The sequence below is a fragment of the Coffea eugenioides genome, chromosome 6 (genome assembly GCF_003713205.1).
Source record: "Coffea eugenioides isolate CCC68of chromosome 6, Ceug_1.0, whole genome shotgun sequence".
NCBI lineage: Eukaryota > Viridiplantae > Streptophyta > Magnoliopsida > Gentianales > Rubiaceae > Coffea > Coffea eugenioides.
The window spans coordinates 9625279-9651378 of NC_040040.1; the positions used below are offsets into that span (position 1 = coordinate 9625279).

The 26100-nt window shown below is 37.1% G+C and overlaps 2 protein-coding genes across 2 annotated transcripts; both read left to right on the forward strand.

Annotated features, from left to right (window-relative positions):
* The first annotated feature begins 1159 nt into the window (after positions 1-1159).
* LOC113773505 (probable RNA-dependent RNA polymerase 5) lies at positions 1160-12619 on the forward strand. The gene is made up of 19 exons (XM_027318149.1): positions 1160-1677; positions 2431-2659; positions 2742-2877; positions 3168-3242; positions 4773-4926; positions 5209-5428; positions 5505-5592; positions 5700-5843; positions 7177-7224; positions 7343-7414; positions 8221-8327; positions 8774-8922; positions 9185-9410; positions 9666-9891; positions 10404-10546; positions 10927-11089; positions 11611-11749; positions 11965-12137; positions 12221-12619. Exons 1-19 carry the CDS (start codon positions 1272-1274, stop codon positions 12461-12463), a joined length of 3141 nt encoding a protein of 1046 aa, XP_027173950.1. The 5' UTR covers positions 1160-1271; the 3' UTR covers positions 12464-12619.
* Positions 12620-15026: 2407 nt separating this feature from the next.
* LOC113776047 (probable RNA-dependent RNA polymerase 5) lies at positions 15027-25891 on the forward strand. Its single transcript, XM_027321115.1, has 19 exons — positions 15027-15416; positions 15927-16176; positions 16256-16394; positions 16721-16795; positions 17420-17573; positions 18411-18633; positions 18716-18803; positions 18918-19061; positions 19902-19976; positions 20098-20169; positions 20333-20439; positions 20838-20986; positions 21285-21516; positions 22444-22669; positions 23233-23369; positions 24122-24284; positions 24702-24837; positions 25018-25181; positions 25261-25891. The coding sequence occupies exons 1-19, from the start codon at positions 15047-15049 to the stop codon at positions 25495-25497; spliced, it is 3141 nt and encodes a 1046-aa protein (XP_027176916.1). The 5' UTR covers positions 15027-15046; the 3' UTR covers positions 25498-25891.
* Positions 25892-26100: the final 209 nt, after the last annotated feature.

Consider the following 26100-nt stretch of genomic DNA (forward strand, 5'->3'; position numbering starts at 1 on the left):
TGGTGGAGCTCTTCTGGCCAATTCAGTGAGGGAGAGGTTTCTTGACTTATCCATGTTAATTGTCTCACCTTCATGTTTTTTTATTTTATTTTTTTGTATATTTTGTATGGGCTGGAATTCTTGGAAAATCCTGGCTTTGTGTTTGGATTGCATTTTCCGTCATTTTTCATGGAAAAATTACTGTAGCGATTTGATATATGTGAGGGAAAAAGGTGATTGAGAAATGTGATCACGGAAAACGACAATATTTTCCGACGGAAATAAGCAATCCAAACAAGGCAATTACTTTCGTGGGGAAAATGAGAGGGAAAGTAATACGAAAAAAAAGGTCAATTCTTACTGCCCCTTACAAAATCTTTGCTACGAAACATGTAAATCTGCAACCCTTTTCTCTTGCAATCCAAAAATTTTTGGCTTTGACAAAAGAAAGACCTAGTAATTTAGACCCACGATCCATTGATATGCTAAGGGGAAGGCCAACAGTAAAGAAAGACGGCTTGCTGCATATTGCATAAGCTGTAGCTTTGCCTGTTCGCCAGAAGCTTCTTTCGGATGTTGGCTAATAAAGATCTCTCCCTACTTCACATTTTGTTACAGGCCTGGATCTTTTGGTTGCAAGCCAATTTCTGCCCAAGGAAAGCCATCTGAATTGTTGATTGTAGAGGAGAGAGAGCCCTTTTTTTTTTTTTTTGTTCGTTCGTTTATGAGGTTGAACATCCTCTTCGTATGCTAGGACGGATGAAACTGCCTTCAGCTGGAGTTGTGCAAAGCAAAATTCTGCCGGTTTCCAAGTACTTTAATCAGTATGGATGACAGCCGTGGACCGTGTCTACCCAAGTATTTGCTCTTTTGTTTTGTGAGATGGACCACCTTGGATTTGTGCGCATCAGAATTTGCAGCCATTGCTAATTAGTGTAAAATAATCTTACAATAAGAAAGATTGGCGGGTAATTAAAGTTGCTGACGTGAGCCTCCAAGTCCAAAGATTAATCTTTTGGCGCGGGAAGAATAAGAGATCCCCAGTGCCGCTCACAATCCGCATATTATTATTATTATATATATAATAATATAATAAGGAGTGGAGAACTGCGTCCTCTCCTATGTGACAAAAGTGATCGTTAGAACCCGGAATTCAATTTCCCAGTCAAAAGTCTCTTCTGTCCCTCCCAAATTCAAAACATTCCTCTGCAGCAAAGACGCCTATTAGCACTAGAACTAGTAGAGTATTACACCCCAAATATCTTGCATTCCCGGCAGTACAACAAACAATAATGGATAATCATTTTCGGACTCCACCTCCACCTCCACCGCTTCAAGGTCAAGTCCCTCTTCCACCAAAAGTAGAGGAGGTAATAAACAGAATCTGCGCAGAAAAGCACCATGATCCGCCGGATCACTTGGCCCGGAAAAAGCTGGCACAGGTGGGTGAAGAAGCTGCTCTTGATGTCGTGAGGAGCATTTACAATACCCCGAACCCCATCCGAACCTTGAGCGGTTACATTACACATTTGGTCAATCAGTCAGACTGTGGAGGTGCTGGCGCTAGTTGTAGCCAAGTAGCAAAAGTCTCTTGTGCTACCACTACTGCTGCTCCAGAGGGATCTATTCCTTACTATTTCTCTCCTCTGAAACGCCCTTTGCCCTCATCACCTTCTGCTTCTCCTATATCTCCCCAAAGTAACATTCTTTAACTCTCTTACGACTTGCAGTTTTGTTGGTTCCTGTTCCTGTTATTTTGCACCTTTGGTTTTAGTTGCTTATTCGTATGCAGCTTGTTTTTTGTTCTTTTAAGTGCCTTCCTCCAACCCAAGAAAAACGGGGAAATAAAGAAAAACAATAAAAAGAAGAACTTTTAGTTCTAGGCTGCCGTTGGAGTTGTCTCTCGTGTAACTTTGGCCACAGCCTCCAGCTCTTCGCTGCAGTTGGACTTTGTCCGTCTTGTCATCTTCAATTTGGCAAACAGGCTTGGTTCGAATCTGATGGCACTTGCTTATGCTTCTTCAAATCTAATAGCAACTCCTTTTGCATTTCCATATTTCCCGGAAAAGTGCTCATTTCGAACCAAAAAAATTTCAGTCTTTTTGCTCTTTTTCGAGTCTAATCATTTCCAAAATGTGCCATTTATTTAGACAAGCAAATATCATTACTCTTTCGAATGTCTTCTTATTATCTTACTCGTATTATCAAATTCGGATTTTTTTTTTCTGGGTTACTTCTTCATTAGCGTAATTAAAAACATTTTGGCCAAATCTCCTCTAAAATATCTGTTGCTCGTGAGTGGAACTTCCATGCAATAACACGTCCAATGCTTTTTGCTTCGTGGTCAACAGTGGACTCATTGAACAATTTGGTAGACTGCATTCGCTATGTATATCTGAACCACTCTGTTGAGATGTCGTCTGATTGATGCGGGCTTTAATGAATATACAGATGGTGAAAGCTCTGGCTATCAGAAGTTGGACCTTCATGTGGGCTCACCCTCATCATCAAATTTACCAATGGCAAAGGCTAGCAAAGTTAGTCGCCAGCTACAGTTTTCTGGTGAACCTGAGTGTAATGAGGAGAAGATAACTCCTGAGGTTTTCAGCTACCAGAGGACTATCTTAACTAGTAAACTGGAGTACAGAAAGCTATTCTTAATTTACAGTTACATTGGAAGGTCGGTTAATTCTTTAATTCCAGTATTAAACCCTGTTTGTTAACACTGTAGCAGTTTCTGACTGAGCCAGTTTCATTTGCAGGAGAAAGTTCGAAGATGTTGTCAGTGATGATGATGCAGACAAAATTTTGGAGATGAAAGATCTCCCGATGGGTAATTTTGAATCCCGCATCTGGGATGCTTATGGAAAGCGATACGTTCCAGCTGATAGAAGACAGGTGAAGCTTCCATTCGAAGTTCTGTCCTTTTTTATTTTTATTTTTTGGGATTCATAATTGCTCATATTTCTGCACGGTCATCATCTGATCATTGAGTACAAATTAACTCGGTGTTTCAATTGTGTAAACTTGAAATTTCGCAAGGATGAAAAATTGATGGAAAATCATGTTTGGTAATTGGTGTGCAATTTGACCAATGACATTATTGGTTTGGAGCAGACCTTCTCAGTGTTGTTCTTCTGCTAGTTTGATAGCATTTACCATCACTGTTTAATCTGTTGGTCTTGCAGAGCACCGAGTGGGATACCGGGAAAACGCATCGGTATTATTGTTACGTATACGCAGATGGAAGTTGTTCTTTTAAGGTTCGTGTTTGTAGAATAAAGAGAAAAGCATCTACTAAGGTTTTTTTATTAAACAAATTACTATTTTCTTGCTTTACTGCACCCTGCAATTTTCTTTGTTTGCAGTTTTCCCAATACTTTATATACTCCCTCCGTCCCGTTTTCTTAGTCTTGTTTTCCTTTTTCGTCTGTCCCAAATTGTAGTCCATTTTCCCATTAAGGAATGTAGTAATCTTTCAAGTTGCCTAAAATACCCTTATTAAATAACTTGTTATTAATACATTGTCATTAAATACTAACCCACTATATTAAATGCATTGAGCTTTTCCAATACATAGATAAATGCATTAGCATAAGGGTATTTTAGGAAATTATTAATCTAAATTTATGTTTCCAACCAAATTAATTACACTTTCTTAATCTGTGTGAAAAAAAAATCAAGACTAAGAAAATGGGACGGAGGGAGTACTATTTTGTCTTGCGGAAGCCATATCCGTCATCACCTGCCACTCTAAAACAAACTTTTGTGATGGTTGTACTTCCATGAGAAACCACCTTGTCTTTTGTGACAAGGCCATGGTTTTGCGTCCTTATAATTAGATTTATTTTTTTGTTTTAAATGTGCGGGACAAAGTCCGTCATTTTCTCTTTTAATTTTGGAGGCGGTAGAATTTTATCTTCTGGTTTTGATTTTTGCCTAAGGCACAGCCCATAATAGCTTATCCTCGTAAAGGTCACGTAAAAACATCCTGACCATAAATTCAGTATGTTCTCATTTTCCGTTGGAGTAATAATTTATTTGTCAAATTTTTTCCTTCCTTTTGTTTTGGTCAATTTTTTATTTCAAATATGTACACATGGGAAACTTACCCAAGTCATCCTTCACTATTTTAGATTTTTTTTTTCATTCCCACATTTAAAATAATGCAAAATCATCCCTAAATTTTTGAAAATGCACCATTTTTGTCCCACAATGCAATTCCAATCAACCTTCAAGCTCAAAGTCTCATGTCCCAGCCACACTGACACACATATTATATGAGGGCCAATTCAAAACCAGAAATAAGATTCTTCCCCTCCAAATTTGAAAGACGAAAAGACCAATTTTGTCCCTCACATTTTCAAATATATATATATATAAAATATAATATAATATGTCTACTATTTTACGGGCTATTTGTCAAACAAGTGATGAAAACAAGAGTAGCTGGCAAACTACAAGTCTAAAATTTGATCTGCTTCACAAATGATGAAGTAGAAGGCAAACAATTCATTTCTCATGTTCCAGGCAAGCCTGTAAAAATGCTTCAACTAGCTGGTAATTTACAAGCTCTCTTCTCTGAATTGTATATATGCATGTGTTTTAGCCCCGGGAGAGGAGGGGGGGGGGGGGGGTTGGTATATTCACCATGGCTTATCTGTCAATGTAGTACAGTGTCATGTTTGCCATAATGACATTATGAACTTGAATGCTCAATCTTAAAATTGGAAGCGAAGCTTCTATCTGTCTTCTTATTGCTGTAACACATATGTTAAATTTGTGTTGTTCAGGGACCTTGTTTGGATACTACATCAACTCATCTGCAAAGAACATTAGGAGACGACAATATACTAATTGTCAAGTTTGCTGAAGATGGAAGGAGTTCTATTGACAGGATTTTAAAGGAAGGAATCCTTGTTGGTTTGAGATGTTACAAATTTTTTGGTGAGGTTTTCCCTCCTTTTCCTGATCAGAAATGCTTAAATGTTCTCTGTTCCTTTCTTTGTTAATTACATTGCTCTACTTTAAGCTGCTTTGTACCCAGAATATTCTTGGTAATTATATACCTGTTGAAAGTGCGAAACCAAACCTTAATGCCTATTGTGTCTTCTCTTTGACTTACAAGTATTGAACTTTTCTTTTAATAATAATTTACTTGCTTATATGATCTTTTGGAAGGCTAAATGACTTACCAGTATTAGGTATTTTTTTATCTTTATTTTGCAGTTATTAAAGATGAAAGCAAAGGTACCAAGAAACAAAAGGAGATGGAGAAGGATAAGACTTCACTTTCTCCTGCTGTTAGATGCTATTTTGTTAATTATGACTCTATTGCTGCTCGTGGTAATAGTGAATCATATAGTTTGTGTCCATCGAACTTAAACAAAGCTAGATGCCATTTTATGCACGTTCATATGGTATCTAGCTTGGCAAAATACATGGCAAGGTAAGATTCCTTAACTTCATCAATGACCAAATCTTAGAACCTTACAAGTAGTAACACTTGATACCTTTTAATGCAGGTTTTCGCTGATATTGTCGAAAACAATTAAACTTCCTGTTGATCTGTCTAGCATTGTTATTGAGACAATTGAAGATATACCTTGTCATGTATAATATTTGCTTCCTTTCATTCATTGCCATCACTTGCTTGTATACAAGAAATTTGCTTCTACTAAAGAATTATTTATTGTATTTTGAAATTCCATCAATTGTAGGATGAAAATGGTGATGAAATCCGTGATGAAGATGGAGAAGTGCTTGTACTCACAGATGGAACTGGTTTCATCTCAGAAGATTTAGCTCTGAAGTGTCCCCAAAATTTTTGCAGTGCAAAATTTTTGAAGGATAACGATTTTGAGGTGACATGCTATGCTTGTAAACTAAACTGTTAGCGTATCCACCTTTTACTAAATGATTGTTCAAAGGGTCAAAGACTAGCTTCCTTATGTTAGGGTCAAAAGATTGTTTAGACAATGAAGAGTTTGAATGTCTAGATCGCCCAAATGTTTAATTCGAATTCAAGGATTTAGAGATAATTTTGAATAGGAAAAACATGTCTGAAATAAGCTGTAGTGCCATGATAACAGATGTTCTTAGGTTGTTGATCTGAGAGCAAATTTAAGAAGTGCTTAGGAGACAAAGTTCTTTTCTTTTCTCAATTAAATTGATCAGTAGTAGTTAAAATGTGCGATGAGATTTGTCTGAAGATGACAATTCTTGTGGGCTGAATTTCTGGATAGTGCGACCTTATCTAGTTATGCCAACAGGGTGCCTACATAATTGTAATTATAAAACATGATAACTATCATTCTGCTGATGTGATACAGAATTTCAGTAGTGCTCAAGCAATGGTTCTTTTACTGTCAAGTTTGAAAAACTATAGGAAACTGTGTCCCAGTTTAGAAGGGCTGGACAGCACTTTGTTAGCACGTGATTCAAGGGGATTATCAAATTAATATTGCAACTGATTTTCAATGATGGATTAAAGATTGAAAACGTTCAAGATGAGAACGAAAGTATCACGTAAGATTATAGGATCCTATTGAGCCTTTTATGTCATGTTGCAGTTCTTTTCTGTTTCGTCCTATGTTTTTACTTCTTGTGACTGCTGGTAAACTCTATCATAAGCTTCGTACATGTGGTTGTTCCGTTGAACATATAATCATGCATACATTCATGGTTTCCAACTTGAATTGCAAGCAAAGAAAGTAGCTTGTGAAGCAAAACAATGAACTGTGGCGAACCCAAAACATCTAAGATTCAAGGTAGGGGGTGATCCTTATAGCTGTGACCATTCTTTCTTCCACAAAATGATACACGTAACAGATGCTCATATGGGAAAGTTGACTCTTGGATTTGGAACCTGGTTGAAAAGTGGGAAGAAAAATTAAAGCAATGGAATGGGCTTTTAATACTGCTACAACTTTTAAAGCGCTATGAGTTGGAGTATAGAGATGACCATTATATAGTATGACTGCAAAAGCCTCTAGGCGAGCAAATGGCATAGTAGAAGTATTCGGCATGGAAATGTGCTGAGTTGATCTCATAAACTGCCTTGTCTTTAATTCAAATACAATCGTATGGTGGCCTGGTGTGTTTTTGTCTTGAACTTTCTTTTTAAACCTGTTTATGTGTCTTTCAAGTTTTATTCACTTGTTCTTTTCTTACTGGACTATTTTTGTTGAATTTGAGGATGTGCTGCATCAAGAAAGAAGAGTGGAAGACTGGAATAGGAAACCGGTACAAGCTTAAATCTATTACTTTCTTTGTTCTATTGTTTTGGGAATTTCTCAGTTGATTTTTCCCCCTCTCAGTGGGGATATGATTGTAAACTCTTCTTTTTACCTTTTTGTTGTAGCCTCTACTGATGCAGTGCCGTCTGTTCAGTAGAGGTTTGGCAGTCAAGGGAACACTTCTTGTCAATAGAAAGGTACTTTCTATCTTTTCTTCGTAGTGTTGTATAATGCCAATTATTTTTTGCACTTGTCTTGTTTACAAGGACAGTGGTGCCTTCTGTATGTGACATGATATTGGTCTTGGAGTGTTCTGGTGGGATCTTCGTGGACAGAAAAAGTTTGCACTCGGTCTCTGTCTCAAGTGGTTTGGAGAGAGACAGTCCGGCTCTTATGCCTTCTGACTTGCTTGTGTTTTCCTTTAAGCCCATATTTGCTTCTTCCTATCTACATGGAACAATTATCCTTGCACTGAGAAAAGAATATCCAACGATTTGCACATAAGATGACACCAGTCTTTGAACAACCCTAAATCTTACATTAGAATAGAAGAACAATACTTGCAGTTACGTTGCCACTTTTTGGATAACTTTTCCAGGAATGTGGTCCAACATTTACTTTTCAAGGTTTGCTGCATTGAGCAGTCCTGTCATTTCTTTGCCTGTGATTCACGTTGATGTGTAGAATTTCACTTTCATGGTGAGAATGGTGATAACCAACTCAGAGTTATGGGTTTTGTAGAAGATGTTTAGTCAGTGCTCCTCTACTTTAATGGTGATACCCAACTCATAGTTCTGGGTCTTATAGAAGATGTTTAAGCAATTAGTCAGTCCTCCCCCCCCCCCCGCGGGGGCAGGCGACAAAAACCATCCCATAAAAGAAGGAAATTTATCAAATTGTATCAACCGTTATAAATGGGATTTGTTTGCTGTTAAAGCTATATGCCAGTTTGTCTGTTGAATTTGACACCAGACATTACCGATTTATCCTTGTCAAATTTAAGCTTGATGCAGGAACAATTCAGATCAGATCCTCCATGGTGAAGGTCGAGAGGGATATCAGGTGTCCTGTTACTCCAACATTTGACTCACTTGAAATTGTAGCAATAAGGTGTCTTCCTCTCCTGAGTGATCTTTATTCCTTTTGCTCTTTATACTGCTGCAGTTTAGTGAAGTTCAGTGCATGAAGTATTAAGTTGTTGCTCTTTATACTGCTTTCATTTTATTAGAAAATCGATTGATCTGTGCTTTAATTTGGGTTGAACTCAAACTAGTGCAAAATTTTGTCATTCTGGCTTACAGTTCATGTTCTTAATAATCCAAGCTTTAGTTTGCTGCAGCTGACAAGGTTATGATTTATCTGACTGTTTTAATTAATTCAATGTTTTACATTAATCAACTCTTATGTCATATCTATACCTAGGTTGCAACCAGCTTTGCTTGCTACTTAAAGGTGTTAAACTGCAATTTAAAGATTGAAGAGAGAACAATGCAATGTGATGCATCTAATTACAAGTTTGATTAGTGATCATGAAACTTTTGTTTTTCATATTTCAGCCATAAACCAAGGAGATGCCAGCTATCAAAAAATTTGATTGCTCTACTGAGCTATGGAGGAGTGCCAAGAAACTTTTTCCTGGATATTTTGAGAAATGTTCTTGAAGAGACGCAAGCGTTATTTACAAACTTGCATGCAGCGCTTAAAGGTATTGCAGATCTGAATCTTATCTGCCATATTTGCTTTAGAGGACCAATCATTTTACATGCTCTCCTTTGATTGATGAGGATTTATAAAACTCTCTTGGCCAAAGATGGATGATGATGTCTTTCAAATAGTTGTTCCACTCAGAATCTTTTTTATGTTATTTTACTTCAACAGTCACCACCAATTGCCAAATTTTGAAAAAAAAAACCTTCTATACAAACAACATTGAAAAGTATCTCTCTTGGGGGCAATTGATGTTGCAGTTTCTATCAGAAATGGAGAGATGGATGATGGTTGGACTACCGCAAGAATGATATTAGCTGGAGTGCCTCTCAGTGAGCCTCACCTTCAGGATCGTTTAGCTAAACTGGCAAATTTTGAGAGGAGATCACTTAAAAAAGGAAAGCTCCCCATTAGTGAAAGCTTTTACGTGATGGGAACAGCTGATCCAACGGGCCTGTTGAAAGCTAATGAAGTCTGTGTGATCTTGTATGTGGACTACTTGGTTTCTTGTTAGTTGCGCATTTTACAATTCAGGCACATTTTGTAGGTGTCATTCACGGGAGCGAGGAATTGTCCTTGCAAGCATTTCATATCTTTTTCGATAATCTGGTTGAGTTTTGAACTTCTTGTTTTCTCCTCTACTGAGATTGTTCGTCTATTTTGTACCATAATCAAGAAGTGTGTTTTTGCAGGTATGTAGCATCTTATCTGAATGTTAACATCTATATTCCTGTCTATTAGGGAGAATGGGCAAATATCAGGAAAGGTACTAGTATACAGAAATCCTGGTCTTCACTTTGGTGACATACATGTCCTTGAAGCAGTGTATGTGAAGGAGTTGGAAGACGTAATTGGTAATGCCAAATTTGGCATATTTTTCTCCACCAAAGGACAGAGATCAGTAGCAAATGAAATTGCCAATGGAGATTTTGATGGTGATATGTATTGGGTTTCCAGAAACCCGCAGGTTGGTACTGATATAAGCCTTTAAACCTATCCCTTATATCAAGATGCACTTCACTTTTTGAATGCTTATTATGGAGCTGATGTGCTTAATGTGATGATTTAGTCTATGTTGAATTTTTCAGAGAGAGACAAAGAGACAGATAAAGAGAGCACTACAATATTTGGGTGATAGATATGTAAACAATATGGTGGCTGTTTAGAAGTAGCCAAGATATCAATCCGTTGGCTTCTTTTCTTCCTTTTTTCTAAAAAATAAAAAATCATGAGGCCAAGTATTGTGGTTAAAGCTCATGTTGATAGTTTTTTTACTCGACGGACATTATGCTTTAATTGCAAACTTTTCGCGGATCCAGGAAATTGCATTTTTGTCGAAGGATCTGCCTCTCTCTTTATATTTCATCTGGTCTACATCTACTTATGAGCTTCCTTGTCTTAATGATAATTACTATAGTTCGTACTCTTCTGGATATGACAGAAGTTGTTGAAGTTTGTCCACCACTTTTTATATTTCAGCTTTTGAAGTACTTTAGAGCCAGTGAACCATGGACTCGAGTGTATTCATCTCCACCAGCAGAAAACAAGAAGCCCAGTGATTTTTCAGCTGAAGCATTAGAATATGAGCTTTTTCGACTCTTTCTAGAGAAGCAGAAGCCAAGGTATGCAGGCTATGTGCTCATTATAAACACATACAGAGGTAGACGTAATTAAAACTTTCAACAATCTCAAATCTGATACCTTTATAGATGCATGAACCTAGATCTGTGGTATTACCGAAAGGATATGAGTTACTTGTTTGGAGAAAAGTTTTCTGTTGAGTATGAACCAGGAGACCATGGGATGTTGGAATGTTTTTGGACGAATCTGTGCTGTTAGTTAAAGAAGCACTCCTTGAGCATCTCTAGTTGTATCATGTACATTATTGTTTGTTACTCCTATGACATTTTTTTTTTTGACCAGTTAAATCACGCGTTATGTTTGCTGGCTCATTATGTGATGTTTGTATGTTGTGAATGGTTCAAATGATTTGCTGTTTCAGCTTTAACATGGCTGTTGCTGCTGATAGCTGGCTCGCATTCATGGATTGTCTTTTGGTACTTCGGGATGAAAATGCTGGTGACACAGATGGTCTAAGGCAAAAGATACTTAAATTGGTTGACATATATTATGATGCATTAGATGCACCCAAAAGCGGAAAGAAGGTAAGCTTCAGCACTTGAGAATTTTCTTGGCATTTTTATTCAACGTGTTTTGGCCTTGTGGATAGCTTTCTTAATTTTTTATGATCTTGACATGCCTTTTTTCATGGAATTTGATCGCGGAATTACACACTTCTTAGTTCAATGCTTTGGTTAGGTGCACCCATTTGTGAGTCATGTGAATGGGCAACCCTTTCAAAGCTCTGGTTCCATGTTTGGTTTGTCGTGATACCAAAAAATGCCAGTTCCCAAGTACAATCAAATGGTGAATTGAGCGTTCGACCACTTATCTTTGCTTCAGTGAAGAAGATGTTTTGGCTTCCATTTACATGTTTTTATATGCTTATCCTACATGCAACTTTACGTACAAATAGTTGGCAGATGGAGGACTTTTTTTTTTTTTCCTTTTTTGTTGCCCTTCTCCTTTGAAGGGGAGGAGAATAATTATTATCTGACGAGGGATTGTTAGTCTGTCCACCAACATTCATTTTCCTCAGCGTATCCTTCCTGCTTTTCTGAAACAGGTAAATGTTCCCAACGACCTGATAGCAAAAAGTTATCCACACTATATGGGAAAAGGAAACAGCTACCATTCTACATCCATCCTGGGGGATATCTTCGATCAGACTGAGCAGTTTCAATCTGAAAGGCGCTCTATTGGAGGTAAAAATTAGTATTAATCGAAGTAAAAAGGTCGTGCAAAAATATACACTCGGGATGTTTAGGTTGATGAAACACTTTGTAGTGAAATGCAACGTTGAGAATTGTGGGTTTGTGACCGTCTTCGCTCCTACATTTTTTCTATTTTCTTTGTTTCTTGACTAGAAGAAATTGAAGTAGTATCCATCATTTGGGCATATTATATTATTTTCTGCTAGAAATATGGAAGCTGCCTTGTTTCAATTCACGCATCCCTGAAGAGCACCTGAGCATGTGGAGGGCGAGGTACGATGATTACCGGTATGAGATGCGAGACGCATTGGAACAAAATCCCGCCGCCGACGATTTGAAGAACAAGGCCGCAGACAGAGTGATCAAGAAATACAAGGAGGTTGGTAAATAATTACTCCTAGCGAAATGGATAGGATAGAGGATTGAATAGTTGGCTGAAATGAAGATTTTTTGCTCGTGTAGTTGCTGTATGAAGCGGCAGAGTTGCAGGAAAGTAAGAAGAAGATGGAAGAAATCAATAACGAGGCGCTTGCCATCTACCATGTGAGCTATGATCATGCCATAGGTCGAGGATGTATTAGCAAATGCAGTTTTGCTTGGAGAGTGGCGGGTTCTGCTCTCTGCAATCTTCATGCCACAAACACCAGCACCAACGAATATCCAACGCTAGTTGTACCATCAGTCCTCCGGAATGCTTTATTTTAGCCCCCCATTCTGCAACTATTTTTTTTTTTTGGCTTCTTCTTTTTTGTTTTTTTGAAGTTTGTAAGCGTGAAAATATTTATGTTAATGTCAGTAGTGCGCTCGACTTCCCTATATGTAGAATGATTAAAATTATCAAAAAATAACTTTGAATTTTAACTCTTTTTTTCTTTGATTATTTAAAAAGTTTATAATCTAAATGCAGAAGGAAACAGAAACATTAAAAACTCCATGTCTAAAATCAGAAAATATATTTCCCTCTAGGCATCTAAGGGAGATAATTATAGAATAAAAAAGGAGTATATTTATGATGTATTATTGGATATTCACCTCACTCAAACGGGATATTTACTTGGGCTCCGTTTGGAAGGTGTTTTTCTGAATTTTTTGTAAAAAAATTATTATAACGATTTAATATATATGAGATAAAAAAGTGATAGATAGATGTGTTCATAAAAAAAATATAATAATTTTTCGGAGCAAACTCGCAATAATCCAACATGTTCTTTCGTCTCTTTTTGGGGCGAATCCCAAGAGTAATCGACTTACGAAAAGTCTTTTTATTTTTTTTTTATGGCTAATGAAAGTCGCCCAATATTATGACAAATTTTTAGCGGGAGACAAAGGTTGGTGGTGATTAGGCACGAACAGTCTTTCATGCGAGGAAGAAGAAAGGCCAAAAAGGAAAACAGACAAAACTCCCCAGTTATGATGTTACCCCTCGATAAGACATGTCGGTAGATATTTTCCTCAAATGTCACTCAAAAGTAAAAAGTGATCATGCACTAATATTCCGTTCCCACGGGTACGGGAAGTTTTTTCTTTTTCCTATGTGGGGTCGTCAGTTAGCTATGATCTCGAAGGCAGCAAGTTATAATTACGAAATGCACGTCCATGTGCTTTTAGATTTGCTTTCCTTAAATCAGTCCTTGTACGATACTGGGAAATTAGTACTCTAATTATTAGCTTAGTTTGGGAGTTTAGAATAGAAAAGAAAAGAAGAGAAAAAGAGAAGTTAGAAAATACAGTAAAAGAAAAGACGGAAAAGGATTCAAGCTCCTATCTTAATTTCAAGAAAAGAAGAGAAGGTAAATAATTTCTTTTATTTTGGAAGTTAAAAACAACTGAAAAAAATATACAAATAAATTACCTTACAAATTTGTTCTTTTTGTAAATAAATGTGAATTAAGTAAGTTGAGAGACTCATCTGATTGGAAATTAAAATTTTTTGTATCATAATTTCAGGGCAATATTATCATATTAAAAATTTTACTTAAGCTTCCCTTCCTTTTCCACCCTACTTTGGACAGAAAGTTTTCCAAAACACAGAGGAAAGTGAAATATTTTCATATCTTTTCTTTCCTTCTTATTTTTGCTCTCAAATAATAGAAAAAGTTTATAATCCTTTTCAATTCATTTCCTTCCTCCCAAACTAGCCATAAGTAAAATTTTTGCAGCAGCATTTTTACCATTAAAATTCAAATATCAATGGATATCTTCGGATTTGAGCAATTAAGGAGGTTGTCAAAGGAAAAAAAAAAAAAGGAAGAATGAAAAAGTTAAAAAAAAATCCATAGATACACACAGTAGGCCTACCAATAAGGTGGTTAATGGGATTCACACGCCGAACAGTACAGTACAGTTTGAATAGTAAATTCTTTTGAATAGTTTTTTTTAATAAAAGTATTGCAACACACTTTTTATCTGACACGTTAGAGAGTTTGGATATTCAATTACCTTTTTATTTCACATACATCACATCATAAAGAGTGCTACAGTAATTATTCCAAATAATACTCTATCCAAACAAACTAACCAGTGAAATAAAAATATAATTAAAAAATATGTTGATGAGATAAAATTTTACAAATAATCCCCAATTTCCAAACAAAGTGAATGTATATCTTCTATATAATGCACACTGGGATCTGAATATAATTTTCTCTTTTTTAAAAATTTTTTCTCTTGATGAATTCCATGCATCGGTAAGTGTCGGACAGTAAAATTAATCTGATATTCCTAACACTTACCCTCAGATAAATTGTGCGTAAACTGATTTGTTTGTTTAGGCCTCAGATAAATATTCCCACCCATTTGTTCTTCTTTTTTTTTTTTTTTTTGGGTGCGAAATTCTCCTCCAATTATAAACTAATAAAGTTGGTGGTTTAGGCCGGGGCTCCAAAATCCTAGCGCCCGAACCGTTTGACAATCGGACAGGCCTCCTTCGGACTGAAGCTAATCGAGAAGAATCAACCACCCTTTAATTTGCGCGGGAATCTTCCTCTCCTTTCCCTTTTGTCTCCTCTCTCTCTCTCTCTCTCAGAAGTCAGAGTTTATACCTTGTAGACTAGAAAGCAGCGACAGCTATGGACTACTACTACTGCTGCGTAGCGTAACGACGATAGCAAGTCAGTTCCCACTGCCCACTTCCCAAGACAACGCCCGCCACTTCCATTTTCCGGTTTCCTCCTCTTCACTGGTGTACTAAGTATTACAAGTATAAAGCACCTGCGAAGAATGGGAGATTATCATCCTCGTCAGCCCACCGCTTTGCACCACGCACCCGCTACCTCCAAGGCAGCAATAATGGCATCTTCTCCTCAAACTCAACTTCGAGGGTCGGTTTCACTTTCAGAACCAGTGGAAAGAATGATCGAGCAAATCTGCATAGAAAAGCAGCAGCCACCACCTGATCATTATGCTCGCCAGAGGCTTTTTGATATTGGCGAAGAAAAAGCTTACGAAATTGTGAGGAGGATATATTACTCCAAGCAGCCCATCCGGACTGATCTCAGTCGCTACATTACCTGGTTCGCCGACAGCCCTCAAAGTCCCATTCGCCAGTCCTCTTCTCCTCCCTCCCCGCGCACGCCGCCACCCCAACTTCACGCCTGCTCTTCCCCTCCTAAGCGTGCTCTGCATTTTCCTCCGCCTCCTCCCACTTGTTTTTCCCAATGTACGAGTACCTCCTTTTCTTCTTACTCCTACTACTTCAGTTCTTCCATAATTTACTGCACGCTGGAGTATTGATTTACTACTGCGGGTGTTTTGGTTGGTCCTTCTTGCCGTTGCAATTATTCATCTGGACTGTTTTTCTTTTTGTTCTTTGATATACATTATTATGTATTTGTTTCCAACGTTGGCTTTCTTTCTTCATCTCCGTTTCTTTTTTTTCTCATTTTTCACCTCCCCCCCCCCCCCCCCCCCCAAAAAAAATACCCCCAAGAAAAAAAAAAAAAACCGTTTGCGGCGCTAGTGGTTGTCCTTATGACCATGATCAGCTTTTTCTTCCCCAAGAAAATATCTGTTGCTTAATGTAAGTGAGCTTCTAGACAAGAGAATAAGTATTAACGAGACTGTATTTTTTAATAGTTTATTCTTTTTCTCGAATTTTTGTTGCATTCATTTTACTAATTTGTTGTCCCTATGATTCGTGATGGGCTTGGACGTTTGTACTGCAATGCAGGTGATGAAAGCCCTTGTTCTCCGATGTCAAAGCAGAATATGAGCTCTCCCTTACCGCATCCTGAGAGTGCAAGCCCTTCACAGACTACTCACAAGTCAATGTTTTGTTGTGAACCTGGCGTTGAAGAGAGCACAAGCACCCAGGATATCGGTTATCATTTTAAAGTCCTCAATGAAAGCAGCTACCAGTTGACGGTCCTTAGTCAACTTGAGTTCAGAAAGTTCTTTCTATTGTACTCTTACATTGGGAGGTTAGTCCTGTTCTTCATCCACATGTCAAGTCTGGTCTATTGTTGGCCATTTCTTTAACCGAGCCAGTTCTTTTTGCAGGAGCAAGTTGGAAGAGGTTATAACTACCGACAATGCCAATAAGATTTTAGAAATGAAAAATCTCCCAATGGGGGTTTACGAGTCTTGCATTTGGGATATGTGTGGAAAACAGTTATGTGCTCCGTCAGATAGAATAGAGGTTAAAATCACATTCAGTCTTTCTGATATTAGTTTTCTTTTGTATATGATTGTCCTGCTTTTTTCCCTGTTAGAGCCACCTTTCTCGTTGAGAGTCATAATTGGCAGGCATTTCTTCTGCATGCTTCCTTTTTTTGTTCAACCCACCCCTTTTGCTTTCCCTTTTCTAAACTTTGAATTATATTATGGTCCAGAGTTCTATATGAAAAGTGAAAGTGTTGATTTACTGAAATGTTAATTAACCAACAACGTTTGGTTAGAGCATAATATGACAAAATGATAAAGTAATATTTATGAACTTTCAATCCATCATCTTTTGTCTTGTAGGTCATCGATTGGGACTCTGGGAAGACGCATTTTTACTATTGTCACGTTTATCAAGATGGAAGTTATTGTTTCAAGGTTTGTGTGAGAATAGTGAAGGAAGATACATCAGGTGTTCATTTTTTTGTATTTTGAAAAGATTTGAATTTTGCAAGAGCCTCAGGCATTTGTAATATACTGCAATTATCATGACTTGAAGCTGTTCAAGTAGTGTAGAAGGTGATCTCTTCATCATGGTTGGTGTATCTTGGCATGCTAACCGAGGCGAGGCTTTCTTATAGTAGTGTAATTTTACTTTATATATCGTGAAGAATATTAGGTTTTAGAAAGATACTGAGTTTTTAGTATTTCCAAATTGTCCTTGTACTGTAAACAAAGTAATCATTAGCTAGAAGGTTGAAAATAAAATGGGTGAACAGAGTTTTCTGAACTGGTCCAAGTTTCCAACTGGCTACCAAATCATCTTTCCCCACATCCTTCTGTAGTTGTTTTTTCCCCTTCGTTAGTAGTTATCTCTACCTAGATAATACTACATGTTTTTATGACCATGTAGTTTCGTTAGCTCTCATTTTGACTTTACTTTATTCACTAGTTTAATAACCTGTGTACGTTATTGTAGAATTTGAACAAATGCTGATACTCAGTTTGAGTATCATTTGTAGAATTTGGCCAAATGCTACATAACAGATTGCATTTTCTCAGGGACCTTACTTAAAGACCATAAGAACTCACCTTCAAAGAGCGTTAGGAGATGACAACGTGTTGATTGTCAGGTTTGTTGATAATGGCAAATGTAATTCTGACAGGATCATTGAGGATGGGATTATTGTTGGTTTGAGGCGCTACCGCTTTTTCGGTTGGTTTCCACTCCTTTCCCTAATTGGAAGACGTTCAATTGTTTCATCTTGATTTTCCATTTCCCAAAACATAATTGCTTGGAATTGCTTTTATATTCTTTGTTCTAGACAGCTATAACTTCTTTAGATGCATTGCTAAACTTGCTATCTTTTGCATTTCTTTGAGTCGTCTGTACTTGAGTTATTTCCTGTCAGCAACAACATAGTCTATTGCCTCATACAGCCTTACCTTGGTCCTGCCAATTACATCAAGATTAACCTGACATTTTTTTCAAGTTTCTTCCAATTGTACCAAGGTTCTGCTTTAAGCTGGCATTATTTAATGAAAGCACTGGCCTACTAGGTCAATATTTGGGTAAGAATGCAAAAGAAAAGACTTAATTGAGCAACCTTGTTATTGTTGTCATCATTTAAACTCTTTTTTTTGCTCGTTTGTAGATGTCATGCTGTACATGGTTATGACACTTGAACAGAGTGCATGAATCGTTCTACGAGGTTTTACTATTGCATTCCAGGCTGCAACTATCCTTCTAGATAACCTCTTTCTCTCGTACACTAGCTTGTTTGCCATTTTTCAATAAGAAAATGATCATCTGTTCTTGGTCAACAGCAATTGGTCGCAACTTTGTTTGTTTCACTTATAAGGATTCTAATTACAGGTTTGGCATATGGTAACAGCTTGCACATAATATGACATCTATCTAATTGGCTGTTGGCACTTTCATCCCATTTCCCTCATGTTAAGCTTTTGGTTTGTTCTTGTACAGATTGTTTTACTAAAAGTAGGCAGTATCTTGTGCAGTCATGTGATGATTTCTTTGTTGTTAATTTTGCAGCTTTTAAAGATGAATGCAAAGATGCCAAGAAGAAAAAAAAAGGATTGGAGAAGAATGAAACTCCTCTTTCTGCTTTTCCCAAGTGCTACTTCGTTCGATTTGACTCTATTGCTACTTCTAGCACTGATGAGCCATACCTTTTATCTTCACTGGAAGTAAATGAAGCAAGGCGCCTATTTATGGATGTGAACATGGTTTCTAGCATGGCAAAATACATAGCAAGGTGATACTTCTATTGTTAATGTGGATGTCCATATCTAAGACTTGTACGAGTGGTAAATGTTCTGTACTTGTTCTAAGTGCAGGTTTTCCCTGATCTTGTCAAAGACGATAAAACTTCCAGTGGATCTTTCTTCTGTTGTCATTGATACAATTCAAGATACAGAATGCCATGTATGACCTTTGCTTCTTTTCCTTGTCGTTTTCACTTCCTTCCTCAGCTAGAAGCAATTTCCTTCTTCCTCTCATAGTGGACATGTTCTTGCTCTATTATCCACTCTACTGTAGGATGGGAATAATCAGCCTATCAAAGATGATAATGGAGGACCTCTTATACATACAGATGGAACTGGTTTTATCTCCGAAGATTTAGCACTGAAGTGTCCGCAAGATTTTGGTAGAGCAAAATACATAAAGGACAAGGATTTTCAGGTGAGAACAAAGTTCTTTGAAACGCCAAGTTTTCACTTTCAATTGCATTGATAAAAGTTCCAAGTGTCAAAGAACATGTGCCATGATGGTTTCAGTTGACATATGTAGAGAACTAAATCAGATTTTGTTTTGAGATTTTGTATTAACTTAAAGGTCCATTTTGCTATACATATAATTCATAGTTGTGATAGAGGAAAAACCTGTCTGATACCATCATCCTTCCTCTCCTTAATAAAAAAAGCTGTGGAGCTTTCTACTTTTGCCCCCATTGCTGAGTCCTAAAATATCATGACTACATGACAATTTTCTTTACATGTTACTGTTGATTGCATTTCTGTTTTTTAAGGTTCCATGTTGCAGTATAGTGGCACTTCTTGAACCCTGTACTTTTAGGATAAATTTAAGTTATTTGTATTCACCAGGTCGGGAGTGTATACTCCATATTAACATGACAAACATGATCTCAGAGATGGCACTAGTTGTAGTTTCTATCACAAATGTAAACATTGTCTTCTGCGCAAATTTCTCCCACGTTTTGACTCAATTTGAGATGTACTTTGGAGTCAAATATTCCAACAAAGGGATCTACTGCAAAGTGTGGGTTAGCATTTATCTTAAATTGGGCTCAGAACATTTCATATGCATGTCCATATTCTTGCAGTACACCCATAAAATGGAGATAAACATTCACTACCTGAACAAATCAAAATTAATGCTCACCTAGTTGGCTGTCATTTTATTGATAGATAAATAATCTGCTAAATCATCTTGTGTACTGTCTTTTTTTTTTTATGGCTGAATTGTTCAATATAATTTTCTAACTGTTTATTCTGCATGTAGAAGTTTCACAATTTTGTCGGATTCGTGGATGCGCCATTTGAAGTGAGAGGTACAGAAGCTGGGAATAGGGACCCGGTACGGGCACAGATCTTAATTTTTTCTATTAAATTTTATGAATGGATGTCTGGAAGCATCTCAGCTGATGTTTTTAAGATCTTTAGAAGTTTTTCCTTTAATATTTTTGGTTTTCTTCCAGCCTCTGTTGATGCAGTGTCGTCTCTTCAGTCAAGGTCTTGCTGTTAAGGGAACTCTTCTTGTAAATAAAACGGTAGCATACCGTCTTTCCATGTGAATATTCTTATTGCAAAAGATGTATCTAAATGCTCTGTAGTTTTGCTAAACTGAGTATGTTTACTGCACAAAGCATTTGATTTGTTCGTATTTTTTTTTAACTGTCACCATAGCTTATAAAATCATCTCCACAAATTCAGCTTAAAGCAGGAACCATTCAGATTAGGCCCTCCATGATAAAGGTTCGGAAAGGTAGAAAAGGTCCCATTGGGCAAACATTTGACTCGCTGGAAATTGTTGCAGTCAGGTAGGCCATATAAACCCCACACCAGAATCCCTTACTTCCAAATGTGGGATAATCAAGTCCCACTCCCCTTACAGTTGGGTCATAATATGCAATAACTTTGACACTTAAATAAGGCTTTGCATTTTTTAAAATGATTTATGATTATTTATCAAGATTTAATTTGCTTCGAGACATAAGTTCAATTTGTGGAAAACAAATTTGTCCTTTTCAAAAAATTATCTATTCTTTATTTATCACTATAATAATTAGGTCCACTTGCTAGAAGTATCGTAAATGTGGTTAGATATTAGGACAATTTAAAAATTGTATCATAAGGAGGGAGCAAATATCAAAAAATTGTACTGCTTTTGGTGTGTCCTGTTAGAGATTGTAAACTGTTATTATTATTGGCCTTTCAGTCATAGACCGAGGAGGTGTCATCTATCAAAGTATTTGATTGCTCTTTTGAGCTACGGAGGCGTTCCCAGGACGTTTTTTGTGGATCTAGTGACAAGTGTGTTGGAAGAGACAAATGCTGTCTTCACAGATAAGCGTGCTGCATTCAAAGGTGATCTGAGATACTATATTTCATTCTATGAAGAGCTTCTTTTACTTTTGCAATTTTGGGAAGTTACCTATCCTTTTCTTTTCTTTTTTTCTTTGACAGATACAGAGTATTTTGTTAAGCACAAGTTACTGAATTTGGTTGTTTTTCTTGAAATCTTTGTTGTCCTCAGTTTGTTGTTTTGCTTAACTATACAGCAAAAAGTGATAACCTAGTTACTTTTTCGTTATTTTTCTTCGTTTTCCTCATATGTAGTGATAATTTTCTAAATGTTGTTCCCTCTCTGCTTTAATTAATGCAGTTGCACTAAATCAAGAAGGTTTTTATGATACTGGCGGTGCTCTAAGACTGTTGTTAGCTGGAATCCCTCTTAATGAGCCTCATTTACAAAAACGTCTATCTGAGTTGGCAAATAATGAAAGAACCCTATTGAAAGAAGGAAAGATCCCTATTAGTGAAAGCTTTTACTTGATGGGAACGGCTGATCCTACTCCTACAGGCTTGTTGAAAGAAAATGAAGTTTGTGTGGTCCTGTATGTAGACTTTTTACATGCTCTGTTCTTTTAATTGGCTTCGATTATTCTCACCACTTGCATGATTTATATTTAAGTGAAGTGATTTTATTTCATCCTCGTTCTTTATGCATCAAGGGAAGTACTAGTTTGGAGAGAATGCCATGTACTCGAATTAGTACCATTATCTTTAACTTTGTTTAAGGACTCTCATAACAAATGTGGTGAAAACAGGTCCTTTATGCAAGTCCACAACTCATCTTGCAAAGATATGAAGGGATAATATTAGAAACCTCCCTTAAGAGATTTCTCTTAATATCACTTGGCATTCTTGAGGTTTTTGAAATATCACTTACCTCCCCCCTCACTTGACACATAATTCACATATCAAATAATTGTAGCTCAAAAGTAAAAGTAACTTTCTTCTCTTACCTTTTTTTCTATCATTCTCTATTACTCATTTTTTGTAATTGTGATAAAATGGGGTATGATTTATTTGGTTATTTTGAGTTAATTTTTATAATGATTGGTACAATGTAATAGTTTGGGCAAGGGTTTATAAGAAATCAGTTTTAAACATATAGAGTGAAATTGGTGCAAGTGTATTTCATTTCAAATTTATTTTTTATGCGGTATAACATTATGATGTGGTAGTACTATAAGAGATTGTTTTTTAGGCGATGGTTTTTTTGAAGTGAACAAAGTGATTTAGGAATATTGTTATTTAGCAAGTGAATGGGTAGTTTAGGGCTTTTAAAAATTTTGTTACACAAATAACAAAAATAAGGGAGGTAAGTGATATTTTTAAAACCTTAGGGGTGGTGGGTGATATTAAGATAAATCTCAAGGGAGGTTTCTGATATTATCCCATATATGAATAATATACGATTGGAATCCAAAATAATATCTTCATGCTAATTTTGATATTTCTGGTTTCTTGTATATTAGGGATAATGGTCAGGTATCTGGGAAGGTTTTAGTTTACAGGAATCCAGGTCTGCATTTTGGGGATGTCCATGTCCTTGAAGCGGTTTATGTGCCGGAGCTGGAGGATATAATTGGCAATGCCAAATATGGTATATTCTTCTCCACGAAAGGTCGGAGATCTGTTGCTTCTGAAATTGCAAATGGAGACTTTGATGGTGACATGTATTGGGTTTCTAGAAATCCTCAGGTTCGTATTCACTAATCTTGTGATTAAATTAATAGTAGTCATTTTTTGATTCCTATTCTGAATTTTTTTATATTGGTCATAAGATTTTATGTATCTTGAGCGTGTGGGTATTGATGTGAAGGAGAGAGAGCAATCAGAAACTTAAGATGCTAGTCAATCTGGTTTTTGCTTGCAAGTTGCAAATCTATCAATCTAGTTCTCTTGGTCTCGTGTTGCTTATAAGGTAAAACGTGAAGAGAGATGTTGAAAATATAAAATGCTGTGGCACTTTTAAGTTAAATCTGGTCCAGCAATGAGCTGTGCTGTGTTTCTTTGGTACCATGTTATGTTCATGTGTTATGGTACCTGTCTGCTTGAGGTATCCCAGCATATATTACAACTCTGAGATTTTTCATTTAGCTAGATCCACAGAATTGCTTGTCTTGGAATCTACCTCTCCTGGCATTTTTTTTTTTTTGGCTTCTAGCATTCATGTATTTGCAGATGTAGCAAAGTTTGCATATGCTCTTAATTTGTGTAAGAAATTGGATCTAGCTTTGATTTTTTATCTCTGTGGATGACAGCTCTTAAAGTACTTCAGAGCAAGTCCACCATGGACGCGTGTTTATCCAAGTCCGCGAGCAGAGAGTAAGAATCCAAATGAATATTCAGCTGAACAATTGGAGCATGAGCTTTTTCGACATTTTCTAAAGAAGCCAAGGTATGCTGCCATCTCTGCATGTAAGAATAGCATGTGCATATCGTTCATGTATTGACAGTCACAAACAAGCATAAACATGCATGGTGTTTTAAAATATTTATGTATCTCTGTACAGGAGATAACATGTTTATCCATATGATACGCATATGTAAACACATCTTAGCATATATGTAGTATTATGCACATACAGATACTTTGCTCGAACATGGTGAATTTGGGCTTATTACTGGATTGATAAGATACTCACGTGACACCTCTGGGTTCAAGCTTAGATTTGTGTACTTATTCCTGTTTGAATGCCTAAATGTTTTGTGAATCTTTGCAGAGTACTGCCTGTATACAAAAGGAGAACCATGTGAAATTTTGTGAAGTACTTGTGTCATCAATTATTATTCAATTCCAGATAACGGGCGTTTCCAATATTTCTCTGTTGTGTAGTAGTGAGTTAGGAGAAAACATAGAAGTAAATTCCTTTCAGAAGAACATGTTGGAAGTTTTGGATGCTCAAGGATGATGGTGATGAGGCTATTAATCAATAATATTAAGAAAAATGGCTCAAATGCATAGATCATCTACCTTGTTTATGGAAGTGATAAGAGCGTACGAGCCCAAATTGAATGTTTGTCACTGTTATGTCCTTCGATTGCTATCTCCTCAATTGCAAATGCCACATCAATTAATATCTGGAAATAACCTCCCGACAGATTTTGTTTTTGTTGTGAATGTCTCTAACGTTTTGATCTTCTTTTCAGCTATAATATGGCCGTTGCGGCTGATAGTTGGCTAGCTTTTATGGACCGTCTCTTGATATTGGGTGATGACAATGCCAAAGAGAAACATGCTTTGAAAGAAAATATGCTTAAGTTGATTGATATATATTATGACGCGCTGGATGCACCAAAACGTGGAACGAAGGTCAGTTCTGTGGATACAAATCTTTTTTGCAACTGCCATTCAAATTTTTGTGGACGAGTCTGTCATGGTTACTTTCTAGATTTTTTTTTGGCTTGATGTGCTTGTGTATTTGTGTGCGTTCCTCTAGCACTTTGAAGTTGTGCTTCTTCGCTTGGATTTTAAACATGTAGCTCTCATTTCTTCTGGTAAATGGTGATTGCTTTTTAGCTCTTTTCATACTTTTTATACCTTGAGAAGTGATGTTCATTGCCATCTTTTTAATTGTGATTTTAGATATTTGTGTGTTTTGGAGAACTAGCATGTTTGTATTTGTTTGGTGTCAAAGATAGGCTATAAATGTTTCCTACTATCATCAACATGCCGAGTAAGTAGTTTGAAAATCATCTGATCAACGTAGTCCATTTCATTCTTTCACAGGTCATTGTACCTGAGGAGTTGAAGGCAGAAAGATTTCCCCATTACATGGGAAAGGATGGTAGCTACCGTTCTTCTTCTGTGTTGGGTGACATTTATGATAGAGCAGAGGCATTTCAATCTGAACAACGGTGTATAGGTGGTTTGCATTCTTCTCTGTGCCTGTACCTTGATATTTAGGGGTTGATGATCTTTCTTGTCAATTACGCTGGATTCTTTGGAAAAAGCCTGATTGGTTTTATATTCTTGACAACTGACTCCAAAACATGAGTTCTACTAAGTTCCAAGACTGACCTCCATCTTCCACGTGTAACTCTAGATATTGAAAAACTACCGTGTTTCGATGTCGAAGTTCCCCAAAACTACTTGAGCTCTTGGAGACGAAGGTACAACGAGTATCGAAAGGAGATGACAGTGGCAATGCAAAAGGATGATGAATCTAGGAATGATGCTGCTGATGACGTAATCAAGAAATACAAGCGGGTCAGTTTTCATCTTTGTAGTTTATTTACATTGTGGTAAAGAGAAAAATTACTTGGTTGAAAGAACTATGTGATTGCAGTTACTGTACGAAGCAGCAGAGTTTGAAGAAAGTCAGAAGGATGTGCAGGAGATCCACAAGGAGGCACTTGCATTATATCAAGTAACCTATGAGTATGCCATTAGCACAAAAGACGCAGGAAAATGTGGGTTTGCCTGGAAAGCAGCAGGTTCTGCTCTCTTGAACTATTTTGCTACTGGCAGAAACGAAAGACTCGTACCAGTTTCACCATCTGCTCTGCGAGAACTGTTTTCTTAGCCTCTCTTGGTCTTTCGCAACTGGCTTCGAAAGCACTGACCCAACTAGGAGTGTAGTAAAATGTTAAAGAGACCTACTGGTATTATGCCCCGAGTACATCTCTAAATAGCTCATCCCTGAGCAAAGTATTGCAAGGAGCCTCAGAAGTTCGTATGTATTTTTGTTGTGGCCTCATCTTCCCTAAGCAACTAGTTGTTTGTTGTTGTGTAAATTTCTGAGCTCCTATAGCTTCTGTAAATATAGGGCTACGCTCAGACAGTCGCATGCATGTATGTGTTGGAGATCGCAGTGGGTCGGATGATGCCGTTGTCTAAGCACCTGCTTATTATTGCTATATCTTTCTGTGTCTGCCGGTGCTTTTGCATTGGTAAAATTTTCAGTAGCCTTTTGACCTTTCCTGTGTATGCTTTTGCATTGGTAAGTGAAGAAGCGCAGACGCTTCCCCGAGGAGAGCTGACCTGATCAGCTCGGGGTGTCGATGGGAGAGCTGATCCAAGACCTGCAAAACAGAGAAGATGAGCTAACAGAGGGGGCCCGAGGGTTGTCCCCGAGGCGCTCCGACGGCCAAGTTAGTTTTCCGGTGAGTAGGGTTCACGGGAAGTA